The 24,416-nt window shown below is 37.6% G+C and overlaps 1 protein-coding gene across 2 annotated transcripts in view; it reads right to left on the bottom strand.

The window, feature by feature from the left end:
• MYOM3 (myomesin 3) overlaps positions 1 to 23,309 on the bottom strand; it is a 38,604-nt gene extending 15,295 nt beyond the window's left edge. Inside the window, exons 1-20 of one of the 2 annotated variants that reach the window (XM_053454798.1) lie at positions 22,666 to 23,309; positions 21,920 to 22,047; positions 20,357 to 20,437; positions 18,888 to 19,044; positions 16,626 to 16,783; positions 13,329 to 13,424; positions 10,984 to 11,072; positions 10,668 to 10,712; positions 8,913 to 9,053; positions 8,143 to 8,304; positions 6,078 to 6,219; positions 4,997 to 5,196; positions 4,489 to 4,542; positions 4,139 to 4,269; positions 3,206 to 3,389; positions 2,669 to 2,843; positions 2,363 to 2,484; positions 1,741 to 1,928; positions 1,296 to 1,422; positions 381 to 559 (exon numbers count right to left, since the gene is read on the bottom strand). In XM_053454798.1, coding sequence (XP_053310773.1) covers positions 381 to 559; positions 1,296 to 1,422; positions 1,741 to 1,928; positions 2,363 to 2,484; positions 2,669 to 2,843; positions 3,206 to 3,389; positions 4,139 to 4,269; positions 4,489 to 4,542; positions 4,997 to 5,196; positions 6,078 to 6,219; positions 8,143 to 8,304; positions 8,913 to 9,053; positions 10,668 to 10,712; positions 10,984 to 11,072; positions 13,329 to 13,424; positions 16,626 to 16,783; positions 18,888 to 19,044; positions 20,357 to 20,437; positions 21,920 to 22,026 — 2,538 coding nt within the window. In that variant the 5' untranslated portion in view covers positions 22,027 to 22,047; positions 22,666 to 23,309. Of the gene's footprint in view, positions 1 to 380; positions 560 to 1,295; positions 1,423 to 1,740; positions 1,929 to 2,362; positions 2,485 to 2,668; positions 2,844 to 3,205; positions 3,390 to 4,138; positions 4,270 to 4,488; positions 4,543 to 4,996; positions 5,197 to 6,077; positions 6,220 to 8,142; positions 8,305 to 8,912; positions 9,054 to 10,667; positions 10,713 to 10,983; positions 11,073 to 13,328; positions 13,425 to 16,625; positions 16,784 to 18,887; positions 19,045 to 20,356; positions 20,438 to 21,919; positions 22,369 to 22,665 lie in introns of those variants that run through there. The other variant, XM_053454799.1, reaches the window with a different exon arrangement.
• Positions 23,310 to 24,416: the final 1,107 nt, after the last annotated feature.

The raw sequence follows: 24,416 nt of genomic DNA, 5'->3' as shown, positions 1-24,416 counted from the left end.
GGTCACAGAGGAGATGTTGGTTTAAAATGAAACGCACAGTTGGCATATCACTGTAAGAAATGTTGTCACAAACCTGTGTCTTCTTTCCTTACCACAGTGGGACCTCTCATTTTGTATTTGGCTATCGGCCAATTGTGCTATGAATACAATGACGTTTAACTGTGGAGGACTAAAGCTCCTCGCCTAAACATAACAATTCTTCATTCTGTTCAATTAGAAATAGTCATACCTAAGTATTTTCAAAGTCCATGTCACCATGTCAAAGAAATAAAAAAAGTATGTCATATATGCTATCAAATATTACTGACCTTCAAAATGTTTACTATTGCTACCACTGCGGGCTTGATTGTAGTATAACATATATTGATTTCTATATTTACCCTCAGATGAGTGTCAGATGTTGGGCTTTCATTAATTTTCTTCCATGTATCAGATCCTTCCTCCTGCATCTCTATGAAGTAACCAGTGACTGAGCTGCAACCTTCATATACAGGAGGCTCCCAGTGGAGCATCAGTGAAGTGTTACGCACCTCTGTGCATCTTACATCATAAGGGGGACCTGGGAAAGAGCATGTTATTTAGACATTACATTGACCAGAGTAGGACAATTACTTTTCTACCTAGCCTGACAATCTGTCTCCTAATTGTATTTAATACCATACCTAATCTTACTCAGTAAATTGTCTAATAACTGGGCATATGATGTTTTTCACAGTCCAGTGGCCAGCAAATTATTATATGTCATATCATAGAACATTATTAGTGTAAAGAAAAAACACTCTAACTTGTAAAATAAGTATGATATTCATATTTCATAATAGGAAGAAATTCAAGAAAATTTGAGTCAGATGGTTTCTAACTACTCTAGGTCACTATCTAGGGGTCAGGATAGAATCCCAAAGAAAAAAATAATGCTCTATACCCATCTTAGAACTAACCCTATCAGTTAACTTTGGCTTCCTCATACAGGAGTCTTAAAGTTTCCAGACAAGAGACAATCTTGATCACATCAGTAGTTAAGGGAAGACGGCATGCAGAAAGGGGTGTTAGTAAGGAATGGTCAAAAACAAGAACAATCAGCCAATCAATCCTTACAACAATAATGAATCGTTTATATAGTCTCATTCACAAACGCAAAGAAAACCTGTAGGAGAAAGTTTGTTGACATCCATGGATAGAACAACAGACTATAGAACAAAGTGTACAGTTAGAAGCATGAATAACTGAAATCTCAGTTTTACCTTGCAGAAAATGCCATGACAGCATGGAATTTATAGTCTGTCCTATTGTATTACCTGGCACTGCCATCGTCCACTCTTCACATTTGAAGAGGTCACTTGGTTCTGACATCTTTCCTACTCCTGCTGAGTTCATTGCTCTAGCTCGGAATTCATAAAAATGACCTTCATGTAGATCAGTTACCTTGTGAGAATATGAAGAGAAATCAAACGTTAGTACTTGGAAAAGTTAAGAAATTCTAACAGATGCAAATAAACTATAGTCTAAAAAAAAGTGCTGTTCCAACTATTCTAGCACATTTAGCAGTCTAAATGCAATGTTGCAAACACCATTCCTAGCACTTTTCAAAATATTTCCAGAAATAATTCTTTAATTGTTATGTGACACTTAACTGAAAACACTTCTTAAAAATTTGTGTTCTTTTAATGTGATTAAACCTTCAGAGGAAAGAGTATCCATTTGTCAGAACAAGAAAAACAATAGTTCACAAGTCTGCTGTACCTTGCATGTTCTCTTAGGAATTGGTTCACTTCTCACATCTTTCCATGTCAACTCCGAGGAGTCATGCTGGTCAAGGTAGTATCCAAGCACTTCTCTGCCAGCTGTGAACTTGGGAGCTTTCCAGCCTATAGTCATTTCATCTTTCCCACAGCTTAGAAGCACAAAGTCATATGGAGCAGATGGACAATCTGGGGTAGCCAAAGGAAGACGTGTAAACATTTTTTTCATTTATTGTGAACCTGTAAGAGTCAAAGGTCTCATAAAAGTACCTTGTAGATTCTTACTGGGAAGTAATCACAAGTTTGGGGGATCTTAATGTGTTTGGACTCTCCATGGTTACATTACATTGAGTGAACTATCACTTTGTAAGAAGATTTCGATGCTTTACATAAACATTAACATTTTTTTCCATACTTTCTGTGGTAAAAAGTTGATGGAGCTAAAATTCCACTACAGGTCTTGTCCTTTAACTGGCCCATGTATGTGTCTAACTAGGTGGAGTGCCCTCTCTTATGGACCTGTAAGCACCCTTGGTGTTAATGTTCAGCACGAGTCATACAGATGGAGTGACACATTTTTTGGCAGTGGCATTAAAACACCTATATGATGTTATGATACTCACAAATGGCCTGATTTATGTTTATAGGGTCAGATACAGGAGATCGTTCACCGAGCCCAGCTTCATTCACTGCTCTAACAGAGAACTCGTAATCCTTCCCAGTCTCCAGCTCAGGGACAGTAAACCTATAACATATAATATTTTATAGAAAGAACTGCACACAATCTCATAACACTACAATTAAAGATCACCTAAACCGGTCAATTCAGCTGAACAAGTGTTAATGATAATTATAAAAATTGAAATCATCATCAAGCCTAAGCATGCATTTATTTAATGTTGTTCTGTACAGACTTGCTTCATACATACCTTGTACCTTTCAATGGCTTGTTGTTCACTGGTTGCCAGTCAGCGTCCCCTGAGACCCGACTGTATATATAATAGCCAAGGATCTCTGGATCACATTCCACCTTACCCCACTGCACAACCACTGAAGTGTTTGTGTCTCGTAGTGCCATCATATGATCTGGTGCAGGAGGAACAACTTGAAAATAATAAAAAAATATATATTTGCTTATAGTTTTCACAAACTATCACAAACTCTATATATATATATATATATATATATATATATTTAGTGTTGTTATATGATCTATGCATTGTATTATTTGTAGCACTACTGGACATTCACTTCTTTTGAGGTTGTAAAGTAGAGCATATATTATGCAAACATTTTTTTTCTTCATATAAAAGTACCCATTGGTACTTTTTTGGCTTTATCCTCTACCAGTCTCACCACTGTTTTGCATGATATATTTTTGAGATGTGCAACTTCTTTTGTCTTGTTAAGGTGTAACATAACATTATGAAGTGCATTCATTTAAAAACCTTGCACAAGGCAATTACCTAGAGTTGCCCCAAGTGAGATGGGTTCACTTGGCTTTGAGTGATCACTTGCTCCATGTTTGTTTATAGCCTGAACTCGGAAACAATATGATTTGCCTTTATCAAGCTCAAATACAGCCAGCCTCGGAGAATTCACAGGTGTTTCCAGATTTATTCTCTGCCATTTGTTGCTGCCTGCAATGGACTAGACATGGTATTTTTGGTAAAAGACACAAATAAAAGAGTCATCGTAATAAGCAAATAAAGATAATATAGAATACATATAATAATAATAATATAGAATAATATAGAATACAAGTAAACGGATGCTCAAGACCAAGACCAGCATTAAAAATGTCTATACAAAAGTGTGTTAACAACAAGTCCAGTCCCTGAGGTATATTGTTAGATTTATGTTCATTCCAATCCAATTTAGTAAGCAGCACAAAATTACCTATTATATGTGAATTAACATCTCTGTACACACATAAAGAACAATATAGCTATTCATAAAGAACAAACTGAGCTTGCAGTGGAAAGTAAGACGATAATTATAGACTTTTTTTGGCTTTATGATGATTTTTATTTGCAAATAAAGTAGATTACAATGGGCACCCAAGTGGCCCAGTTATGCAAATGTTTTTATGGCCCATTAGGAACAAGAATACAAGATCACACCTATGGTGAGCATGGCTAGGTTGCCTAGTGCCGTTACAGTATGGTTTTTGTGTGTAATGGTACAGAGGAGTCCTTGGGAAGGTTTAAAATGTCTACACATTAAGAAATTAATTTCTTAGATATTGTCCCTATAGGAGTGTGAGTGGATGGAGTACATATCTCTTCAAAAAAGCAAATAAGTATTACTTTTTTATTGCACACCCTCACTTTTTTTTGCACTTGTGGATTACTCTTGTTTAGTTATTTAATAAGTGGAGACAAAATAAGCAGATTTACCTTTTCTACATAGTAAGACAGAGGTTCTTTCCCATGTGGTTCTGGTTCATCCCAGCAAAGCACAATGTAATCTTCACTGACCTCCCCAGCATGGACATTAGAAGGGGGCGAAGGGACTTTGACAGGTTCTTCTTTAATAGAAAGAGCACAAGAAAGTGGGCGTCATTTTGGCGGTATTAGTTAAATGATTTTTTTTTGTTTCTAAATCTGTTCATACACCGAACATTGCTTGAGGTAGTTTGATTGCAAATTTATAAAGCGCTTAACATACGTTAGTGAAGTTCAGCAAATTATCTGTTAGTGAAAAAAATTGTACTTTTGCATCTCTTGGCCTGAAAATAAAAACTTACCAATTAAATCATCTTTGCTAACAATGATCTTTCTGCCTTCATCATATGGGATCTCTAGATATAACAAAAATACGATGTTATTATTGTTGAAACACAATGATTCGCTCCAATAGTTGGCTTGTGTTTTTCTATATTTCCTATGTATTTTTGGTAAAAATGACAAAAATAACATCAGCAATGTTAATGCTTTGTAGGTTGGATGTTTCAGGGTAATTATTTAATTCCATTTCCATGATGTTATTTATACTTGCAGTGTCAGTCATAACTTAACTGTGTGTGTTTGTGATTTTAAGCTGTAGCAAAACTTGAAACAACCACCATCTAAAAAACAAACACACCTTTCTTATTTCTCTTTAAAAGCTAAATGGTCTAGCTGTGGCATAACAGATCTATACATTTTATTAGACCAAAGCTAAAAAAAATGTACATACATATCTTACTTTCCTCACTGAACACGTGTATGGCAAAGTTCCTTAAAGCTATATCAGACATCACAACAAAAGCGAACCTATTGCTCTTTCTTCTTTAGCAGAGTCTCTCATGGTGACGGGTTCACTGGCCTTAGATGGAAGACTAACACCAGCTTGGTTGACAGCTTTCACTCTGAACAGATATGTCTTTCCTTCAATAAGACCAGACACAGGGAATCTACAGATCTTTGTTGGGACTTCATTGCACTGTATCCACTGATCGGATGATACATCACACCTTAAAAGACGAAAGTCCATATTATTATAGAATAGAAGATTTAGTGAGGGAGCTGAAGCTACTTTAGATATTATGGAGGGATAATACCGTCAAAGAGGAGATAGGTGTAATGTGGTGGAAGCCTGACTATTTTAAAGTTATGAGTTATGGTTCCATGTGCCACTCATATAATGTACGCGAAAGCACACAGTGGGCACCGTTTTAGGGTTTGCATGTACAGCATGCAAACACAGCATGACTTCAATGCCTAGGGTCCTAGGGATGACTTAATCCAGGTCCACAGCTGCTTCCTCTAAGCAACACTGAACACATGTTCACCTTTTAACATGACTATTTATGTTATCATAGCTTACGTATATATTGAAACCAGTTGGGCCTGTTTGGTAAGCTTTATATTTTCTATTGCAGATAGCTAAACAATCCTGACAATCTATTAAATATATGTAGTGCCTGGAATAGAATTGTGACGCGAAAGGGTTAATAGTGTGAAGAAGGCATATGGGAGTAAGGGTTAATATGTTGTTTTTGACTATTCTTTGTATGAAGTATAGCAGGAACTTTAAATCATGATGATGTTATATGAAATGTTCTAGTTTGGCTGAACACAGTTCACGGTTTCCTTGAACCAGGAATGCTGGGAGTTTGAGAACCCAGACTGACAGGATACGGGGTACAGCATTTATAAATTGTGTGGGAATTAACCACACAATTTATAAACAATAGTTAATGAGCGTGATCACACGGACAGATATTTATAAACAATTTCATGTATTACTGAAGGATATAAAAGTGTATCCTCAAACCTGTTAACCCCTGCCTGTCAACGCAGGTGTGTGCAGTCGTGGGTTAAAACAATATACAATATCTTCATTTGTACTGACCTCTCAACATAATAACCATGCACAGAGCTTCCTCTGTCATTACTCGGAGGGGCCCAAGATAAAAGCAGACAATCTTTATGGATATCATGGCACCGTACACAAAGAGGAGACCCTGGTGCCCCCAATGCTTCTGGCTCAGCATCTATAGAAAATAGAAATAAAACTTTTTCCTTCCATTTGCTGGCACCTCTAGAGCTGGTCAATCAATTTATCTACATCTATTACCCTCAGCACTCAGTGACCCCACTAAAGGCTTCCCCTTTTGAATAATGCCACTTACAGTTGATCGTGGAATATCTAGCAGGGATGAAATTTCACGAACAAACCAATTTTCATGACTGCATGGCTAGGTGCTTAATTTTATACACCTGTGGCAATGGGTCTGATTGAACCATCTGAATTCAATAAATAAGAAGTGTGTCCCAATACTTTTGTCCATGTGTTCTTAGAATCCTCTCTATACATTTTAGAATCAGTATATCTCATACAGCATGTTATCATGAACAAGATATAAATGTTTGCAAAATCATGGCAGTAAGAACCATGTTATAGAAGGTTTTCTAATTAAGCAGTGAAAGGGAGATATTGATTTTTTTTATATGGCACCATCATATTCTGCACTGCTTTACAATAGATAAACATATACTGATTTAGACAGAAACAAGATGAGACAAGATGAGAAGGGCCCTGTCCAAGTAAACTTGTGATCAAGAAGATAAACGTAAGGAATCATGACATTCACTTTGGGGCGTGAAACAAGCAGTATAATATAATATCTTTTTATTTCGGAGACCCACATGTTTTAAGAACAAAAATATAAATGGACAATCTCCTACTAAGAGAGCTCATATCCTATTGCCTAATGACCATATGCTGTCAATACTATTTGCCCAGTGAACGGTCTCGCTCTGTTACAAGTGATAAGAGGGTTTCATGTTTGGGTCATGAACCTACAGGTAAAGCAGCCCTAGTACACATAAAGGTTATGACAGTGCTGGAGTTAGCATCTGCTGTGCCGGGTCAATGATGAATCGTGACATTTAACTCCCTGTTTGTACAAGAGCTACACAGTGTTAGTCTTTGGATAACAATATAGCTTTGGTGGAATAAGAGAAGGGATTATATATTAGTAATTGCTAAATTATATCAACAAGGAAACAATGTTTATTAGATCCTTATCCAACAATGGATATTATCCAACCTCATTAAAGGTACTGTCACTTTGACCCTAAGAAAAACCCATGACCGTGGCCTGCGTATATAATAATCATATTTCAAAATGTATTTGACTTGTTCTAGTAACTTTAATATACATATATATATTTTAGATGGTAGACCTCAGAACCGTTGATGATAATTAGCAAAATAATAGACACATTGTACAGTATTCCTGTGAGAGCTTTAAAACATTTCAGCAAAATGTAATGATAGTGGTAATAATTACAATTATTCAAATTTTCAGCAATCAAAGTTTCAGCACCATGATTAGCCATAGAAAGGACTTGCAGAAGAAGGCCATTGTTCATATTAAACCGGAGGGGCATTTCACTTGAAATCGCTGGGTTTTTTGGTAAAGTGGTGAATCCATACAGTTCTTACATATAGCATCTATCACTTGGGTATTTATACCATGTGGACTATTTTCATCATACCTTGAAATAACTGCTTGTGTGATGTTGAATCAAAACAGAATTCAAATGAATAAAAAACAAAGGTATTTCCTCTTTACAGTTACCCATGATACACTGTATAAGGTGTATAAACATGACATTACTTATCAGGGATGATTCGTTTCTTCAAACAGAGAGCGAAAGTTTTAAACTGCAATGAAAACTTTGCAGTATTTACATTTTAATAGCTAGTACATATTAAAAAAATGCACCTTTCTTAAACATTAAAGAATGGTATGTTGATTGCTTTTGTTATCTAAACAGTAAATTATGGTGACAATAAAGGATTTATAAGTACCTACAGATAAAGTCTGCTTTTGTCAATTTGTCAATTTGTTTTATAAACCAACAGAGGTAGATCACTGTGAGTTGGAAAGGTCTCATGCTCTGCTCACCTCTGACAAAAAGATAGGCACTTTGTTCCTGATGTCCAGACGGAGCTGGCACACTGACTGTATACAGTCCTTCATCTTCTTTGTAAACTGGGGACCCACTGAGAGACACTTCATTACCCAAGCAGGTTGTTCTCCTACGTGCCGAGTCCTTTAGCAATTCCCCTGGAACAAACACGGTAGAATAGATATGAAATAAAACACACATTTAACTTATTAAGTTAGATGATGAAACATGTTATCCATTGGATTTAATATAGTTTGTTACCGGGTTAGTTAGTTTTAGCTAATACAATTAGCCTCATATTTCAATGTTCTTATGATGTTATTGAGAAGGTCAGCAAACTTTTACATACATTTTGCTATCCTTTATGAGGAACTATCACCTACACAACTATTGCATTATTAAATTAATTCATTGATGCATTAATTAATGAAAACAACCACTACCTCTTTCTTTATCTGTTCTGAACACTCCTAAATAATTAATCATAATTACTTCTAAGGTTCTCAGAAGCAACATTTCACGTAACTTTGAAAATGTTACATACCCTATTTCAAGGGCCTACGTGCTGATGTCTCAAGCAGCTCTCTTAATACCCAATATTATTACTACTATTTACCTCAGAAGCTAAAAGGGAGGTGGACATTTTATGACTTTTAGAAACCTACACTCCTAGAATTATTGTTGCAATAATGAACCCATAAGTAAAGAGAAGTTTTGAAAATAAACATATACCTTCATAGATTTCAGAACAAAGGAGTTTACGTACCATCCCTAAACCAGTGAACACTTGGTCCATGCCTTTCTAGGCTGGAAGATACAGAGCAGGACAGGGTAAAAGCCTCGTTCTCTCTAGCAAACACAGGTTTTAGTACACTGGTGAACTCCCCTTCATAGACCGGTAAGAGAGCTACAATAGAATAAATGGAGAAGGAGTCACTTTCCCTTCAAGAAAACAAGCATAGAAAAATATTTAATCGTCATCCACACATTATATTTCCAGCTTCCCAGCTTTTCCCACCTCAGTGTTACAATAATGTATATAACTGGACAGCCATAAAGCAACTTTATTAACGTAAAACTAATTAATACATTAAAATCCAAATGGGAAACAATTGGAAGGGAAACACAAAGTTTATTCACTAAAGAGGGAGTTTTTATCAGTTATCACTATGCATCATAAAAGCCTGAACAGCGGGAAGGGTTGAGAAGGCCCGGTATAATGTATAGTTAAATCAGTTACAAGGGTTTTAAGAAATCTCCCATATTACCCATGCATTGGGGCTAACTTCCTTTTTGTGAAAAGACTTACTGTGCTTTCTCCTTATGTTTAAGCAATGCAAGACCCTTGGTTGTTGTCCACTAGATTTGAATATGTGAATACATTTGTTTTAGGGCTGTCTGTTGGCACATTTTTTTCACCTCCGAAGAGAAGTTGTGAAGTAGTTCTTTGAAGAAATGTCACTAATTGCAATACACATCATGCATGCCCAACGTAACCATTCTCACAGAAGAAGCTCAAGGGGAAGCTTAATGCACGACGTTAGAGAGGTAGTATGTATATGAATCCGCTACAATTCAATGCTTAGTGAATAAACCTCAAAGTATTCATTGAGCTTCAAGTATCAATTATAGGCTGTCCACACCACCAATGTCAGTGATCCCAATGATTGCCAAAAAACAAGTCATTCAGGTTTTTTTTACCCCTAATTTTATGAGCTTCCCAATCTCCTTGTTGAACAGATGCTTATCTTTGTCACTTCTTGGCATTAGGAAGTAAGTTCTGGCACCAAATCATTTTATGTGTAACATTCAAAATATACACAATTGTAATTTATGTAACTCTACGTATAAATCATGGAATAATAGGTAAAGAAAACTGAAAGACTGTTAATTTGTAACTAGAAGGCAAACAGCAGACAAAAGCTGCAAGCATATCTAAATACAATGTTAGGATTGGCGTGCATTTCTTGCCAAAACTATGAATACCCTCTCCAAAATGCATTTTGATGAGAATGCACCTTATATAGCTTCAGATCCATAAAACCCAATTCTGTATTAGACAAATTATTTATTGTGTGTTACCAAGCTAATTTTTGAATTTAAGGCTTGAAACCTTACTCACATTAGCTGGGTTGTGACCCATGGCCTTCCACTGAAAGCTCAAGCTATTGGAATCTAATAGAATTCAATAGCACATAACTTTTTTTTCTCATCTCATCAAATAGAGGTCTGACTACAAGACTAAGATCCAGATACCATGCAGCGCTGCAGAGGACCTGTATCCTCCTCTCTGATCAACTTCCGGTTGAATTAATATTTACTAGTAAAACATTCTTCCTATAGGGAAGTCTTATATTCAGGCTTTTTCTTTTTTCCCTAAATTAATATTCAAATTTTGGGGGGTCGTCTTATAATACAGTAATTTAAAAAGGGTGCACTACTAACTGATAATTCTTATTACAACAATGGCTGCTATCTAGCTTGCTTGGAAAAACTAACAATTGACTATTATTGTACTTACCAGGATATGAAACAGAATCCCATCCTGATTTCATTCCTACATATTCTGAAAAACAAAGTATAAATATAGTTGTCACAACAAGGAAAATGAAGGAGTAAGAGGAACATAAGCCTCCGAACAACATCAACAGAGCATAAGCGAGTTTGTTTTCTGTTAATTATTTTTAATTATCTGAGTATTTTTTAAGGTTTTTTTTATTTGAGAAATATTAATCTATCTTCCCAGATATCACTGGTGGTAGTGGCATCTAGCATGGCCTGGTAATAAACTAAATTTGTCCTGTGAAATCATGTTATATCTTTTATGATGTACTTACGTCTTACGAGTACATTAGCGAAGGAGGTTGCTTGTCCAAATGTATTTGTAGCTACCACACTGTAATCAGCAGAGTCTTCCAGAGAGCATCTATTTATAGGGAAAAAATAGACAAAGAATAGAAACATTGTGATACTGGCATCCAGGGCTATGTTCTGTGACCCGTCAAAACCTGATTTGGTATTTATGGTGGTGGAAAATGTTTTGTTTTTGTGATTAAACTACCCGACCAATCCCCAAATAAATGTGTATGTGGATTTTTGTTACATAAGTTATGGTGGGTAAAAGGTGATGGAAACCCTACCACTTAAATTTAAGGGGTAGTAGAAGTATTATTAAACACTCATCTACACACACCAGACAAGCCAGAAGGCTTGCTTTTCCCTCAGAAATCTCATGGTGCTTTCACAACCACAAGGGATTCTGGGTAGGCGCATGCAAACAAGGTTAACAATTATCACCTTTGCTTCTATATCCACTTTATACATGGATTCCTTGAAAGTAATTGCCTGCTGTACAAGACAGCCTTTAGATAAAACTCAGGAACAGGTACAATATCCAGATCACCACTCATGGACAGCTGTTACGTCCAGGATTTTTGTTAGAATACTGTGTTCATGTATTCTGTTGCAACAACTATTGTCTGCAGTTTGTGTGTTATATACTGTTCCGTCACTAGGTGGCGCTGTTTTCGGATTTCACTGTTCGTTAATGTGGTAGCTTTTGTTTGGTTTAATACGTTTTTTTGAAGGCCTCAGCCACTTCTAGCCATTTTAGACGGTAATCAATACAGTGAAATCAATAACAAACTACTACTAAGCAATTCACTTGGGTATGCGGACTATTAGCTCAACTTAAATTACAGAACATAAGATCCTAAAACAAGTCTAAAAAAACTTAATCCACCATGATGTGTGCCCCTGGTGGGTGAAAATGAATTTAGCACATGAAAATCTGGATTTTGGAAAAAAAACCTTTCATCAAGATATAACAAATTGTATGAAAATATAAAAAAGCAAATACGTTAGTTTTGATAAATGAGAAAATAATTGCAAATGAAAGTAGAACACGCTCGACAAAGTTTTTTAGAAATATCAATGCATAAGAATGAAAACAGAAAATGTATGTTCCAGTGTTAAACAAAAGGCAGTGATCTCCCAATTCAATGAAAATGTAACATCATAATTTACATGGCCGACCCAAAGGAGAGAGAACTCAAGAGTGACTGAATATACTACAGGTTTATAAATCAACTTTACTGGATGGGATTTTTCCCCCCGAGTATTTCAGAAGCTTTTTTCAGTGACAGACCTTCATTACTATTTTTTTAAGGATTTGTTCAAATCTGTAGATGTTCAACGTTGTTTTATGAATCAGGAGTCACATTAAACTAACGTGCTTCCCGTTTGCAAATGCTTTTGTATTATGCCACACAACAGATTGTTTTATAAATAAAAACTCATACAATTGGGAGAAATGAATTATACTTAGAATAGGTGTTGATTAAAACACAGAATATAGAAGGTTCTATCCTTGGTTTTATTCTAGTTAATTTACCACAAAAAGCAATATCTCAATATTGAAGGAAGACACAAAACGATATACCCTTAACATTTAAGATGTCCAAAAGGGGACATTTGTGTTGGGGATGTGGCAAAAAGGGGGGAAGGGAGACAAGTCAGAGGAGAAAAGTGGATGTCCCAAACCGGCCCTTGCTCCCCACTGCCTAAAAAAGTGGGGCAGCTATGCGGGGCAGCAGGACAGTGCCCAAAAATGAAGATTGTCCCGTAAAATATGGGTTTGTTTTGAGATTCGGGAAATGGATGTCATCTTCTTGCAGAGGGATGGAATAGCATACCAGTGGAAGTGGTAGAGGTTAACACAGTAAGGTAATTTAAACATGCATGGGAAAGACATATGGCAATCCTGAATCTAAGACTAGACCAAGGCCTAATTATTAGACTTGTGCCTCCTTGTGCATCAACCAATCGGTTGGGGAGGAGGCCCCTGCCGGCGACCAATAGAGTCACTCTTATGGACCTTTAACTCCTGATGGCGAAAATCCACCTGGGGTACCCGGGCTGCCAGGGGAGCTCCCTGCCAGAGACCAATAGGTTCGCTCATACGGACCTTTAACTCTTGGAGGGGGGAGACCAAAGGTCAGGAGTTAAATTTCTGTATGATCAACTCTATTGGTCTCTTCTACAGACCTTTAACTCCTGGAGCGGGGAGACCAATGGTCTGCACAGGCCGAGTTTTGGCATCAGGATTTAAAAAGTCTATTGGTCGCCAGCAGGGGGCTCGTCTGCCATCAACCAACTTCATTGCAGTTTCTTCAATGCTTACCTGCGGATTTCTAACGTAAGCATTCCATATTCATTTAGGATCCTGTATTTCCCGGGTGGGGAAGATCTTAGGTCAATTGGTTCTCCATTTTTAAACCTAAAAAGGGAAACAGTAAGAAGATTACTAAGCAATAAGTACAATATTCTCAGCACACTAGATCATTTACACATTTCCTTTCTGTTACGCATCTATAACCTGTTTCTCTTTTTATTTCTATAGCATTATGGTGTTATCTGGTCAATTAACTTCACTTATCAGGTGCTATTATATAATAATATGAGTTATTCAAGTATTAAAATGTATTAACAGATATCGCTTGTCTACAGGACAATATTATGTTCACCTAATGACATGCAGTAAGTCATGACATATCCTCCAGATATGAGTGAAAACACACGTCTATATGGAGTTTGTGTTTAGGGGATATGAGAGGACCCAGGTTGGGAATACTCAGCAGCATCCGTGTTCCTGGCTTTCATTAGTTATTGTGAGCTCATTTGCTACAGATTCCCATATGGTGGGACTCAGGAAAGCATGTTCATGTTGATGCTTTTTATGGGACTCATGGGGTTTTAAGGGAGTTTACACGCAATGATGGCCCACCAGTGAAAGAGTTTCATCGCATGTCTGTTCTTGGGTTAACCCAGACCATAGTTTATAAATAAAAATATGCTTGATTAGATTAATATTGTCAGAACGGCAAAAAAGGCAGTTGCATCTACAGAAACAAATCACCAATATCTGATAAATTCGTTACATCAATGTAAAAACCTGGGGATATCCAAGAGCATTGTAGAATGTAACTATTTTAAATATAGGACATAGGTTCCTACTCCCAAAGTGACCCATGTATGTACAGACATGTTACATTTCATGAGGACTTTAATGTACTATTTTCCTTATTACCCTATTTGCTTAATTATAATTTGCTGATTATAAGACGACCCCCCAAAAATTGAATATTAATTTAGCAAAAAAAAGAAAAACCTGAATATAAGACTACCCTATAGGAAAAAAGTTTTACTAGTAAATATTAATTCACATGTAAACTATTTTTCATATTTAATAAAAACTCTGCCCCAGTTATGAACATCTGCCGTAAACCCCCTATATGCCACTCTGCCCCAGATATGCCTTATACACCCATATATGCCACTCTGCCTCCCTGACATGCCTTTTAACCCCCTGCTGCTGCTGGCCAGTACTTCCGCCACAGCTTCTATGACTGAGCGCCGGCATCACATGACCTTCCGGTGCTCAACCATAGAACCCCATCGGAAGTGCCGGCAGCAGCAAAGGTTGTCTGTGCGCATCCCGCAAAAGTTCACCGGCTTGACTTGCCCCCCAGGCCTTAGGCTGCCAGCCCTCCCCTGCCTGCAGCGCTGGGTTGGATAGCTATTATACAATTATACTATTATACTTGGTAGCAGAAAGAAGGAGGTTGTTATGCCACTTCATTGAACCATGATCAGAGCTCATTTACTGTCTACATTTAGTATTGGCTACACTTCTGAAGACACCATAACATTTTGGAGAGAATTCAGAGGACAGCTACTAAAATGGCAAATGGTTTGCGGGATACCAGGAAAGCATTAGGGAGCTCCATATGTATAGCTTGGAGGAAAGGAGACTGATTGAGGTGTGGTAGAAACATTTAAATAACTAAAGAAATTTAACAAAGTCCAGAAAAGCTTATTTCAGAGGAGAAATGCTAGATTTCTATGAATTACAGTACATTAGGTTTAGATACAATGTAATATAGTTTTAATTGTAGATAAGTGTAATACAGTGAGGGAATTTTAACATGCATAAACATATGGCTATCCTAAATCTAAGATGAGAACAATGAATATTTGCATCAGAAAAACAGACGGACTTGAGAGGCCGAATGGTTCTTATCGGCTGTCAAATTATATGATTCTGTTTCTATGACTTGGTGTTTCTATAACAATGGTGCAACCTAGTGGCCTGAAATGGCACTACAAATTTGACTTAAATATAGACACCATTACAATCTATGATTGCTGTATCCTTGCTTAATAGCAAAAAAAAAGCTTAGTATCGCTATAATTACAATTGGGCATTGGGCTCAGGAAACACTTTCTTTGGACCCTGACGTAAGTGGGAGTTCCTGCTTGTTTTTTGTGGGCGCAAGCCTGGACAGGCACAGTCATTACCAGTGGAAAGTGTTCTTCTTTTAGATATACACAGTATATTTATTTTTTTCTCGGTTCTCCCTGTATATTTATTGTTTTAACCCCTAGTGGGGCAGGTTGAACATCACTCCACTGCTTTTGTTTTACTTATATATTTGTACTCAATTATTGAGGTCTTTTATATATATATATTTTCTTTGTCTCTGTATTTCAGTTGTATATTTTTTTGTCTTTGTATTGAACGTATTGTTTTTACATTTATCCAAGCTCTGTCTCTTGTTTTCAGTTGGAGTTCCCGTGGGAAACCCGGAGGATTTGGGTATTGACCTGGCGAACTGGAGAAGCGGTGCTTCACCCGGCAATCTCCCAGTTCCCAGTTATGCTCACCATCCATTCTGCATTAACACCTGGCATCCTGTGTCACTCATCTGTAACTCCATCTATATATTTTCATTAATTCATTCCCTAGTGGTTCAGGATAGATGGATTTGCAGACCATGCCTGGATATGGCCTATTATTATCATTATTCCTATTATTTTAAGTTAATCTGTACCCCAAGAATAAAGAGAATGGGGAACATGGCATAAAGGCCACACCTCTACAAAGGTTTTTAAGATGTTTTCAACCCACTCATTCAGGATAGAAATGGTTCACACTCGTAGAACACAATGTTCCAGCTGCATGTTGTAACATTTTTGATCAGAAAAACACACCATACAATATGAACCAGAGGTTACTCACTAAGATGTCTTATTTCCGGAAGTTTCTTCCAAGAAGATAATAATAATAGTGTAATTATATGTAATTAACAATTCCAGTCATGGCTTGTGGTCATATGCACATAAGCAGCTTTGCAGCTTTGCAGCTTTGTAGCCTACCTGTAGCAAAGCTTTACTTTTACTTGAATGACCCAAATATATATAGATACGTAGGACTGGTACACCATATAACTAAAAGTATGTGGACATCTCTCATAGCTATTATGTCTAGGTGTTTCAGCTTCATCAAGTGCTAACAGGTGGAAAAAAATCAAGCACATAGGCAGCTATCTCTACAGACAAACAATGACAGTGATTCGTGTGTCTACACAAAATATTTTCACAGTAGTAAGCAAGTGCATTCTTAGTACTGCTAACTTACCATTGTATGAGAGGTTTGGGGTTTCCTAGTACAGTGCAGACAAGCGTGACGGACATCCTCTCCCACACGCAATGTGCTCTTAGGGGTACCCAGAACATAGGGGCTCGTCTTCCACATAGCTCTCTGAACTCTTTCATCTGTCTGCATTTCTCCTCAGCCTACACATAAAAGAACAGTCACTCTGTGTTTTACAGCAATTTTTTTTGTATTAAACATTTAAATCCCTCAAACACTTGCTTTGCCTGTATATTATTGCTCAGAGAAATGCTACACAAAGGCCCAAACTCATTGCTGACATGAGTCCTAAATACAGTTGGACTATAAGAGTGTTCCATGAGCATGCAAGCGGCCTTCATTTATTGGAATAATCTGAACAGATGTTTTTAGTCAAATTTAGGGACACATTTTATGCAGTTATACATAATTATAAAGTAATGTCAAGATGGAATGTGGATATCTGGCATATTTTGTGTCATACTCTGCCAACATTACTTAAGAAAAATCCATAAATGAGGTGTTTTTTTAAAAAAAAACTCAAATGGCATAAAATCAATAGGCCCTATGGTATTGTGGGTTTACTCAGGCCCTGACAGGTTAAGCATTGGGTTTTGCAACATTGCCCTGGAGTGCCTTCTTATTTTGCGCTATTGTATTACTTAATATTTATGCATAGGATATGTGTTTGGCAAATAAGGTTGAACTGTGTATCTCATATGTGGTCGGAGTATTCACATAGCTCCAAACAATTCTCAACACTTTCTTGCAGGACCCTTGTTGTTTGAATGTGTGCACTAACTTTACAAATAGTAGCTTCTCTAACAGCTTAAATAAAAGCTATGGTCCCTGCCTATGAGCAAGGGTTGGTGTATGGGACCAGCAGCTTAGTGTAACATGTTAAAAAAGGTCCTAGCATGCTGACAGCTAATCTATAGCTAGACGGGCACAATGAAAAAAAATATTTTTGTTTCCATGGTCGATGGGAATGTCCTTATAATATTGTTGTTGACTTGCACCTCTATATGACGGAACATTTAGAGAGAGATTATACTTCATAATATAATGGGGTGATAGACATTCACTATATGGATAAGAGTATTGGGACACCCCCCTAATTATTGAATGATTATTAAAATTTAAGCCATCTCCATTGGCTATTATTGTGATGTGGAAATGTCTAGTAGTAGCAGCAGCTCATCCACAAAGCAGTAGACCACACACACTTGCATAGCAGGGCTGCCAAGTCCGGAAGAGCATAGTGCATAAAAATGATGTCCTCTGTAGCATCACTCACTACAGAGTTCCAAACTGCCTGTGTCAGGAGCTTCATCAGTTTCCATAGGGTTTCCAAATGGGTTTCCATAGCTGAGCAGCTGCACACATGCCAAAGGTCACAATCAATGTTCCGTCTAATTTTTCTTAGTTGGCGTGCACAGAAAATTTCTCTTGTGCAAAAATTTTCACAGAGCAAAAATTTTGTGCGCACAGTATCCGCGCCGCATAAAGTTTCAAAAAAATTATTCTTTTTTTCTTTTTTTGGGAAAAATTTTTTGGACGTGTGCGCTCTCTAAAAAAGCTATGTGCACGCGCACAAGCGCACAGCTTAGAGGGAACACTGGTCACAAATGCGCAATGCCGAGCGTCATCTGGAGTGGTATAAAGCACAGCTCCACTTGACTCTGGAGCAGTGAAAATTTGTTCTCCGGAGTAATCAATCACGTTTCACCATCTGGAAGTCTGATGGACGAATCTGGATTTGGCGGATTCCACGAGAACTCTACCTAATGGAATGCATATTGCCTACTGCAAATGTTAGTAGAGGTTGGGCTAGGCACCCAGTTAAAGTTAATGCTACAGCATACCAAGAAATTTTGGACAATTCAATGTTTCCAACTTTGAGGGTCCAGTGCCCCTGTGAACAAAGCAAGGTCTATAAAGGATGAGTTTGTTGAAGAACTTCACTGGCCCGCACAGAACCCCATATTAACCTTTGGTGAACTGGAACAGAGATTGTGAGCCAGGCATTCTCATGTAACATCAGTGCATGGCCTCACAAATGCTCTATTGGGTGAATGGGCAAAAAACTTCCACAGAAACACTTCCAAAATCTTCCCAGAAGAGGGGAAGCTGTTTTAGTTGCAAAGGGGGAACCAACTACATATTAATGTCTATGTATTTAGAATGTGATGTCATAAAAGTCCCTGTAATAAAAAGTCAGTTGTCTCAAAACTTTTATACAATATAGTGTATTTAAGACATATTTACCTTTCTGCGTAGAGCCTTTCGGTCCACCCTCTCACGCAAGGATCTGCAAGCCTGTATAACATTGACCTCCAACTTATCCATGTACTTCCTAAAGCTCCCATGACTCCAATCCCTGGTTTCCACCCAAAACTCTCTGGGGTCATGTCTGATGGTGTTCCTGTAGAAAGACAAATATACTAGATTTGGGAAACTAATAAGTACCGTATTGGCTCGAATATAGGCCGCACTTTTTTCCCCCACTTTAAGTCTTTAAAGTGGGGGTGCGGCCTATATTCGGTGTCTAGCGCCCGACGCCCGGGGCATGCAGTCCCGGGCGCCGGGCAGGCAGTGGGGTTAGGATACAGATCCCCCGCAGCGGGTGTCTTGCGGGGTGTCTTGCGGGGCCGGCAGCGTATGCAACTTCCGGTACCGGCAGCGTATCTGGGGGGGGGACAGTGGCAGCATATCTCGGGGGGGAGGAGGACAGTGGTAGCATATCTCGGGGAGGGAGGACAGTGGCAGAATATCTCGGGGGGGGACAGTGGCAGCATATCTCGGGGGGGGGACAGAGTGGCAGCATGTTTTTTTTGGTGCTTTTTTAAAGAAAAAAACTTTTTCTTTAAAAAAGCACCAAACTTTTAGGGTGCGGCCTATATACGGGGGCGGCCTATATCCGAGCCAATACGGTATGTTACAATTGCTATACTGATGATAATCAATCCAGGTGTGCACAGCATATAAGGAACACATAAAATGTTTTGCTTTTTACATCTTTTTATAGAATTGTCATATCTAAAGCAACCCATAAATTAAGAATCGGTCCTTCATGTGTTGCATGTATCATATATGGCATCATATTTAAATATGTTTTCCTTAATAGCAGTGGAAATGTGACATGCATATGGTGCCTCATGGTAAAACAAAATAAATTTTCCCTAAATCCAAAATGTTGTTAGCACAATGTGTAGATTACCTGATATATATTACACTCACTGTAAATACTGCTTACAAAGTTACTTTAATGAGGCAGTCTGTTTCAGAGGCAATGAATCTGTTTAATAGCAAGCATTGACCTCTTTTGTCCAGCTCATCCCAGTTCCCATCTATGTGTAGCCTACGTCTATTATTTTATTGTTATTAATTGGGAGTTGAAAGGAGGCACCACTTTACTTTGTGTCTAGGTGCAACCGGGATATAAATCTTAGACAAGATGATTGTCCTCTTCTAATCACAAGAACCATCTATCAACTGGTTATGACTGTTCATCTACAGTACACTTTGATCAAAACTATAAGATGCTCTTTTATGGTGGTTAGCAATGTACTTATCTACAAATTCAAAACACCCAAATCTTCCTTGTAGACTTTTATCAATGGCTCGAAGCTGAGTCCATGCAATATTGGCCTCAGAATGTACAATCCTGCTGCATAATCCTTCATTTGTTCCGGTGATTTTCGTGTTATATTACCATATTGTTCGGGTTATATTACCAGGTTGGTCTCAGAACTTGCTCAGCCCTTGCCACCGAAAGGTCAATGGAAGACACTGGAATATCATCCAATTCTTCATCACTGGAAACATGATTGTGCGCCAAAAAAAAAACAACAAATGAGAAAAATCCTTGCTGTTTTCTTCCTTCTAACACAACAGATAAAGAGTAACAAATAATTTTACTGTTTTAGCTAATAGGCTGCCACCCAGAGCAGCATGTATGTTACACGCTAGGAAGTTTCACTTTATGGACTACGGAGCTATTAGATACTATTAAAGGTGAGTCAGTCTGGGAGATGTAAAAAAATTACAGCATAAATATTTCACTTCTGAATTAAATTACTACAATATCATAAAATAACATGCTCTACAAAAGTAAAATGTTTTTATGTTTCTTTCTAGCTTATCTATTTTCCCAGCAATTTATCTGCCTTATGCTAAACATTATAGACTAAGCTATAGATTTCAGCTCACCAACTTTACAATGCATTGTGAAGGGGCAACCCTGGTACGCTACCCCTGCAAGAAGGGCTGAGCAGAACCTGTATAATGTATGGTTAATGTTGGGGAGATTTCTTGCAATGATCTCACCATTTTATTTATACATTACACAGGACTTTCTTAACACACTAGGGTTGGTTCTTCATAATAAATAGTGAAGTCACTGAGCCTAAAGTGCATCAGCTGCAAACTCCCAATTAAGTTAATTTTGCACAAGGCCCAAAATCCTTTCGGACAAATTTTTAATTTCCTTTTTTGGCTAGTTCATTTTTGGACAACAAAATTTGTTCTTTGATTGTTGGTTTGCCCAAAAATAAATGGGCAGTTTGCATTCGCTAATACTTAATACGCAGCACCTGTTAGATTTATTGGACTCCCGAATGCTTGTTACCCCCTTTGAGCCTTCACCACATATTCTGTGAATGCTGCCAAAATGCTAATCATAGCTTGTTTAAGGTGCCTGACCCCAGAAAAAGTAACATCAGTTAACAAAAGAGGTTTTGCCATTCATTTTTGTTTGTTTCATCAGGGACCCTCCTCGTTATCGGAAAAATGTACAAAAATGAAGTTTGTACTAATCAAAGAGCTACCGAATGTTTTCAATTTATGTAAATGGTGGTGGGAGGCTATAAATATCCTGTGTATTTTATATATGTAACACAAGTGTAATTATGCTAGTTCTACAGTGCTGTGGAATATAATGGCACTATATAAAACAATAACTAATTACGATAAGTATCATTTCATGATTATGCTGAAATTGTCCTGATATACTCCAATCACTAAATCACCCTCATTTAAATGACAATTTATAGCATAACCTTATACAGTATACATAATCTCATGTTCAACATGAAAAAAGCACACCAGGATATGTAGACCAGTACTCCTCAAAAAGAATAGCTTTGCAAAATTAACAATAACTTCCCTACAACTTACAGTATCTCACAGAAGATCTAGACAGGATCCTCAAGAAAACCCAATTACTCTTATAGCATACAGTACAAGTACATTAAGCAATATTTTCTCTAATTCTAGCTGAAATATTACGCCTGCCTAACCTTGTTCTAAATTTCCTTTTCATTGTTGTGGTTCCCATTTGAAGCATTTGTTTCTTCTGCTCAGTCTCCTCCTCCTGACTTTCATAAAATGTTGATCTTCTTTCCATTTTTAGCAAAGGAGTTGATGTCTGCAATTAGAAAAAGCAATGGAATTTCACACTATCCTGCACTTTCTGGTCTTGATATTAACTGGAAAAGCAAATGCTCCTATATCTATTTAAGCCCTTGTGACACAATTCTTCTTTCAAAGGCCACACGTGTTCCTTGGACCATTTGTGATAATAGAAAATATATACAAAGAGAAGTTCTTGCCACCAGTTCTTCTTATGCCCGTTACTAAGTGATCTCTAAGTAGGTCCTGGGAAACAAAATAGTATAGCATACGCCTCCAAAATTTCAGGTGTTCAAATTGGACACCCGTGTTAGGAGCATGGCCACTATGGTGTGTGGTAAGAGTCAGACCCACGAAAGGGGTACATTTTTGCAGGGACTGGTCCATTTTGGAGGTGTATGCTATACTATTTTGTTTTCCAGAACCTACCTGGAGATCATTTAGTAACAGACATAGGAAGAACTGCAATATTTTACAAACATTTTGAAATCAATATATAATAATTTTAATAAATATCAATAAACATGTCAAAAGGCCACCAATCAGTAACTGAATCTGATCATATACCTGGTTCACTGTGTGAAAATAACGGCACCTAGAATGCAGGAAAAAAGGTGAAAATGGTAATACTTACGGAAATGATGGAGTATCTCTGAGAGGAGCTGCTTGCAAATCAGAAGGGAAAAAGTATTCTGTCTGTATCTTTGGCTGTTGACATCAGAGAGCTCTTCATATCATAAAAATAGCTGCTCTTTGAGTTGATGAGCCTAGTATATCTATGATCACAAACAATTCCTGGGATCACTTCAACAAAAGGTTCAGAGCTCATAGCACTGACTTGAGCCTTCATTTTGGATGGTAGATAGACTATGTATATATATAAATATACTAAGGATTAAGATGGATTTGGAAAAGGACATTGGGAGGGGCTTGATTAGTGGTGGATTAAGCCCAGGACAGTGATATATATAAAAAGAACACAAAGGAAATTTTGAACCCTTGACATTATGAAAAGGAGAAGCAAGAACACTGAGACTCAAGAACACTTCACATCTTCACTTGGAATTTACTATCACCAATCATTTTTTCTCCAAACAGACATATTCATTTAGTTCCAATAGAGAAATAAAGCAAATACGAGCAGTTGTTCTTAGTGTGTGTCAAAAAAAAAACTTTCTTTGCACGTATCACATTGTAGAAAAACTTCTCAATATCATTATTTCCATCCCAGCAGATATAAGAGAAGGACATAATTTGAGGCAGTAAGAGACCGGATGACATTACGGTGCTCCCACTGATGTCTGTGGATGTTCCCATTGAGGTCGTGGGACACGGTGTTGTTGGAGAGGAAGTGGGAGGGAAGTGGGGTGTGCGGCAACGCAGCACCCATGACTCGAGTTTCCCCATAGTGACCTGGAGAAGCTGACAGTCCCCAAGTATGGTTATGACAAGGAAGATACAATATGGGCCCAAAACCTAAGGGGCCAACACAAATAAACCCTTTCCTGTATTATCCAGTAGCTTTGATGAGAGCTGAGTTTTAGAGGATGGATAGAGGCAGACAAACTGCTAGGAAAGTTGGAGAGAGCCAAAGAGAATAGATTACACCTTCCTCTGCTTGAAGTGTTTTGTTCCATAAGGACTTTCTCTCTTGAGTATGAGCAGAAAGTGTTTTTTTGTGACAGAGAGTATCTGTCTCTTAGCCTAAATTCAGGTATGTCAGTGTAAGTGGACAGAAAAATAACTTCGGCAAGTGTGAGGGAAGCCCCAATGTCAGCATTGGCCAACGTCCACAATCAAGAGGTAAAGAATTGCTGAACAGAAATGCAGTCAGTCGTTCTAGGGGAGCTTTGAATTAATAAATGCTCAACAGATCAACAGATCTTCTTATACTCTCTAAACAGGGCAGTGACACGCATGGTCCAAGAGCCAGCAAACGCTGTGTGCAAACACTATGTCCGTAACACTATGGCTGTGTGAAAAAATAAGATCCTTAAGGAGAAAGAACACTAAAGAATCATAGAAAACCCAACTCCCATTACAGCCAGGGCAGTACATTCTCCTTATTATTAATGTACCTGATACATTCCCATATTGGCATTGTCACTTATAATAATATCTATCCTGTCTGAGATATTCACAACAAATAGAAAATTCTAATTGTATTAATTTAGTAATAACTAAAATATATGTTAATTCAATTAGAGCTGTAACTTAGCTGTTTTACAGAGAGGGCGATACTATGAGGTTTTTTATTGTACAGACTCATAAATATATATGCATATATACACATAAAAACACCTCTTCCATTTATTTTCTTGGCAGAATACAAAAACCTGGACTGTTGGTGAGCCTTAAAATCGGGAAGTTCATTTAAAAGACTTT

Source organism: Spea bombifrons, chromosome 2 (assembly GCF_027358695.1).
Source record: "Spea bombifrons isolate aSpeBom1 chromosome 2, aSpeBom1.2.pri, whole genome shotgun sequence".
In the NCBI taxonomy this organism is placed as follows: Eukaryota; Metazoa; Chordata; class Amphibia; order Anura; family Pelobatidae; genus Spea; species Spea bombifrons.
The sequence above is the reverse complement of the archived record's forward strand: the minus strand, read 5'-3'. Positions and strand labels throughout refer to the sequence as shown.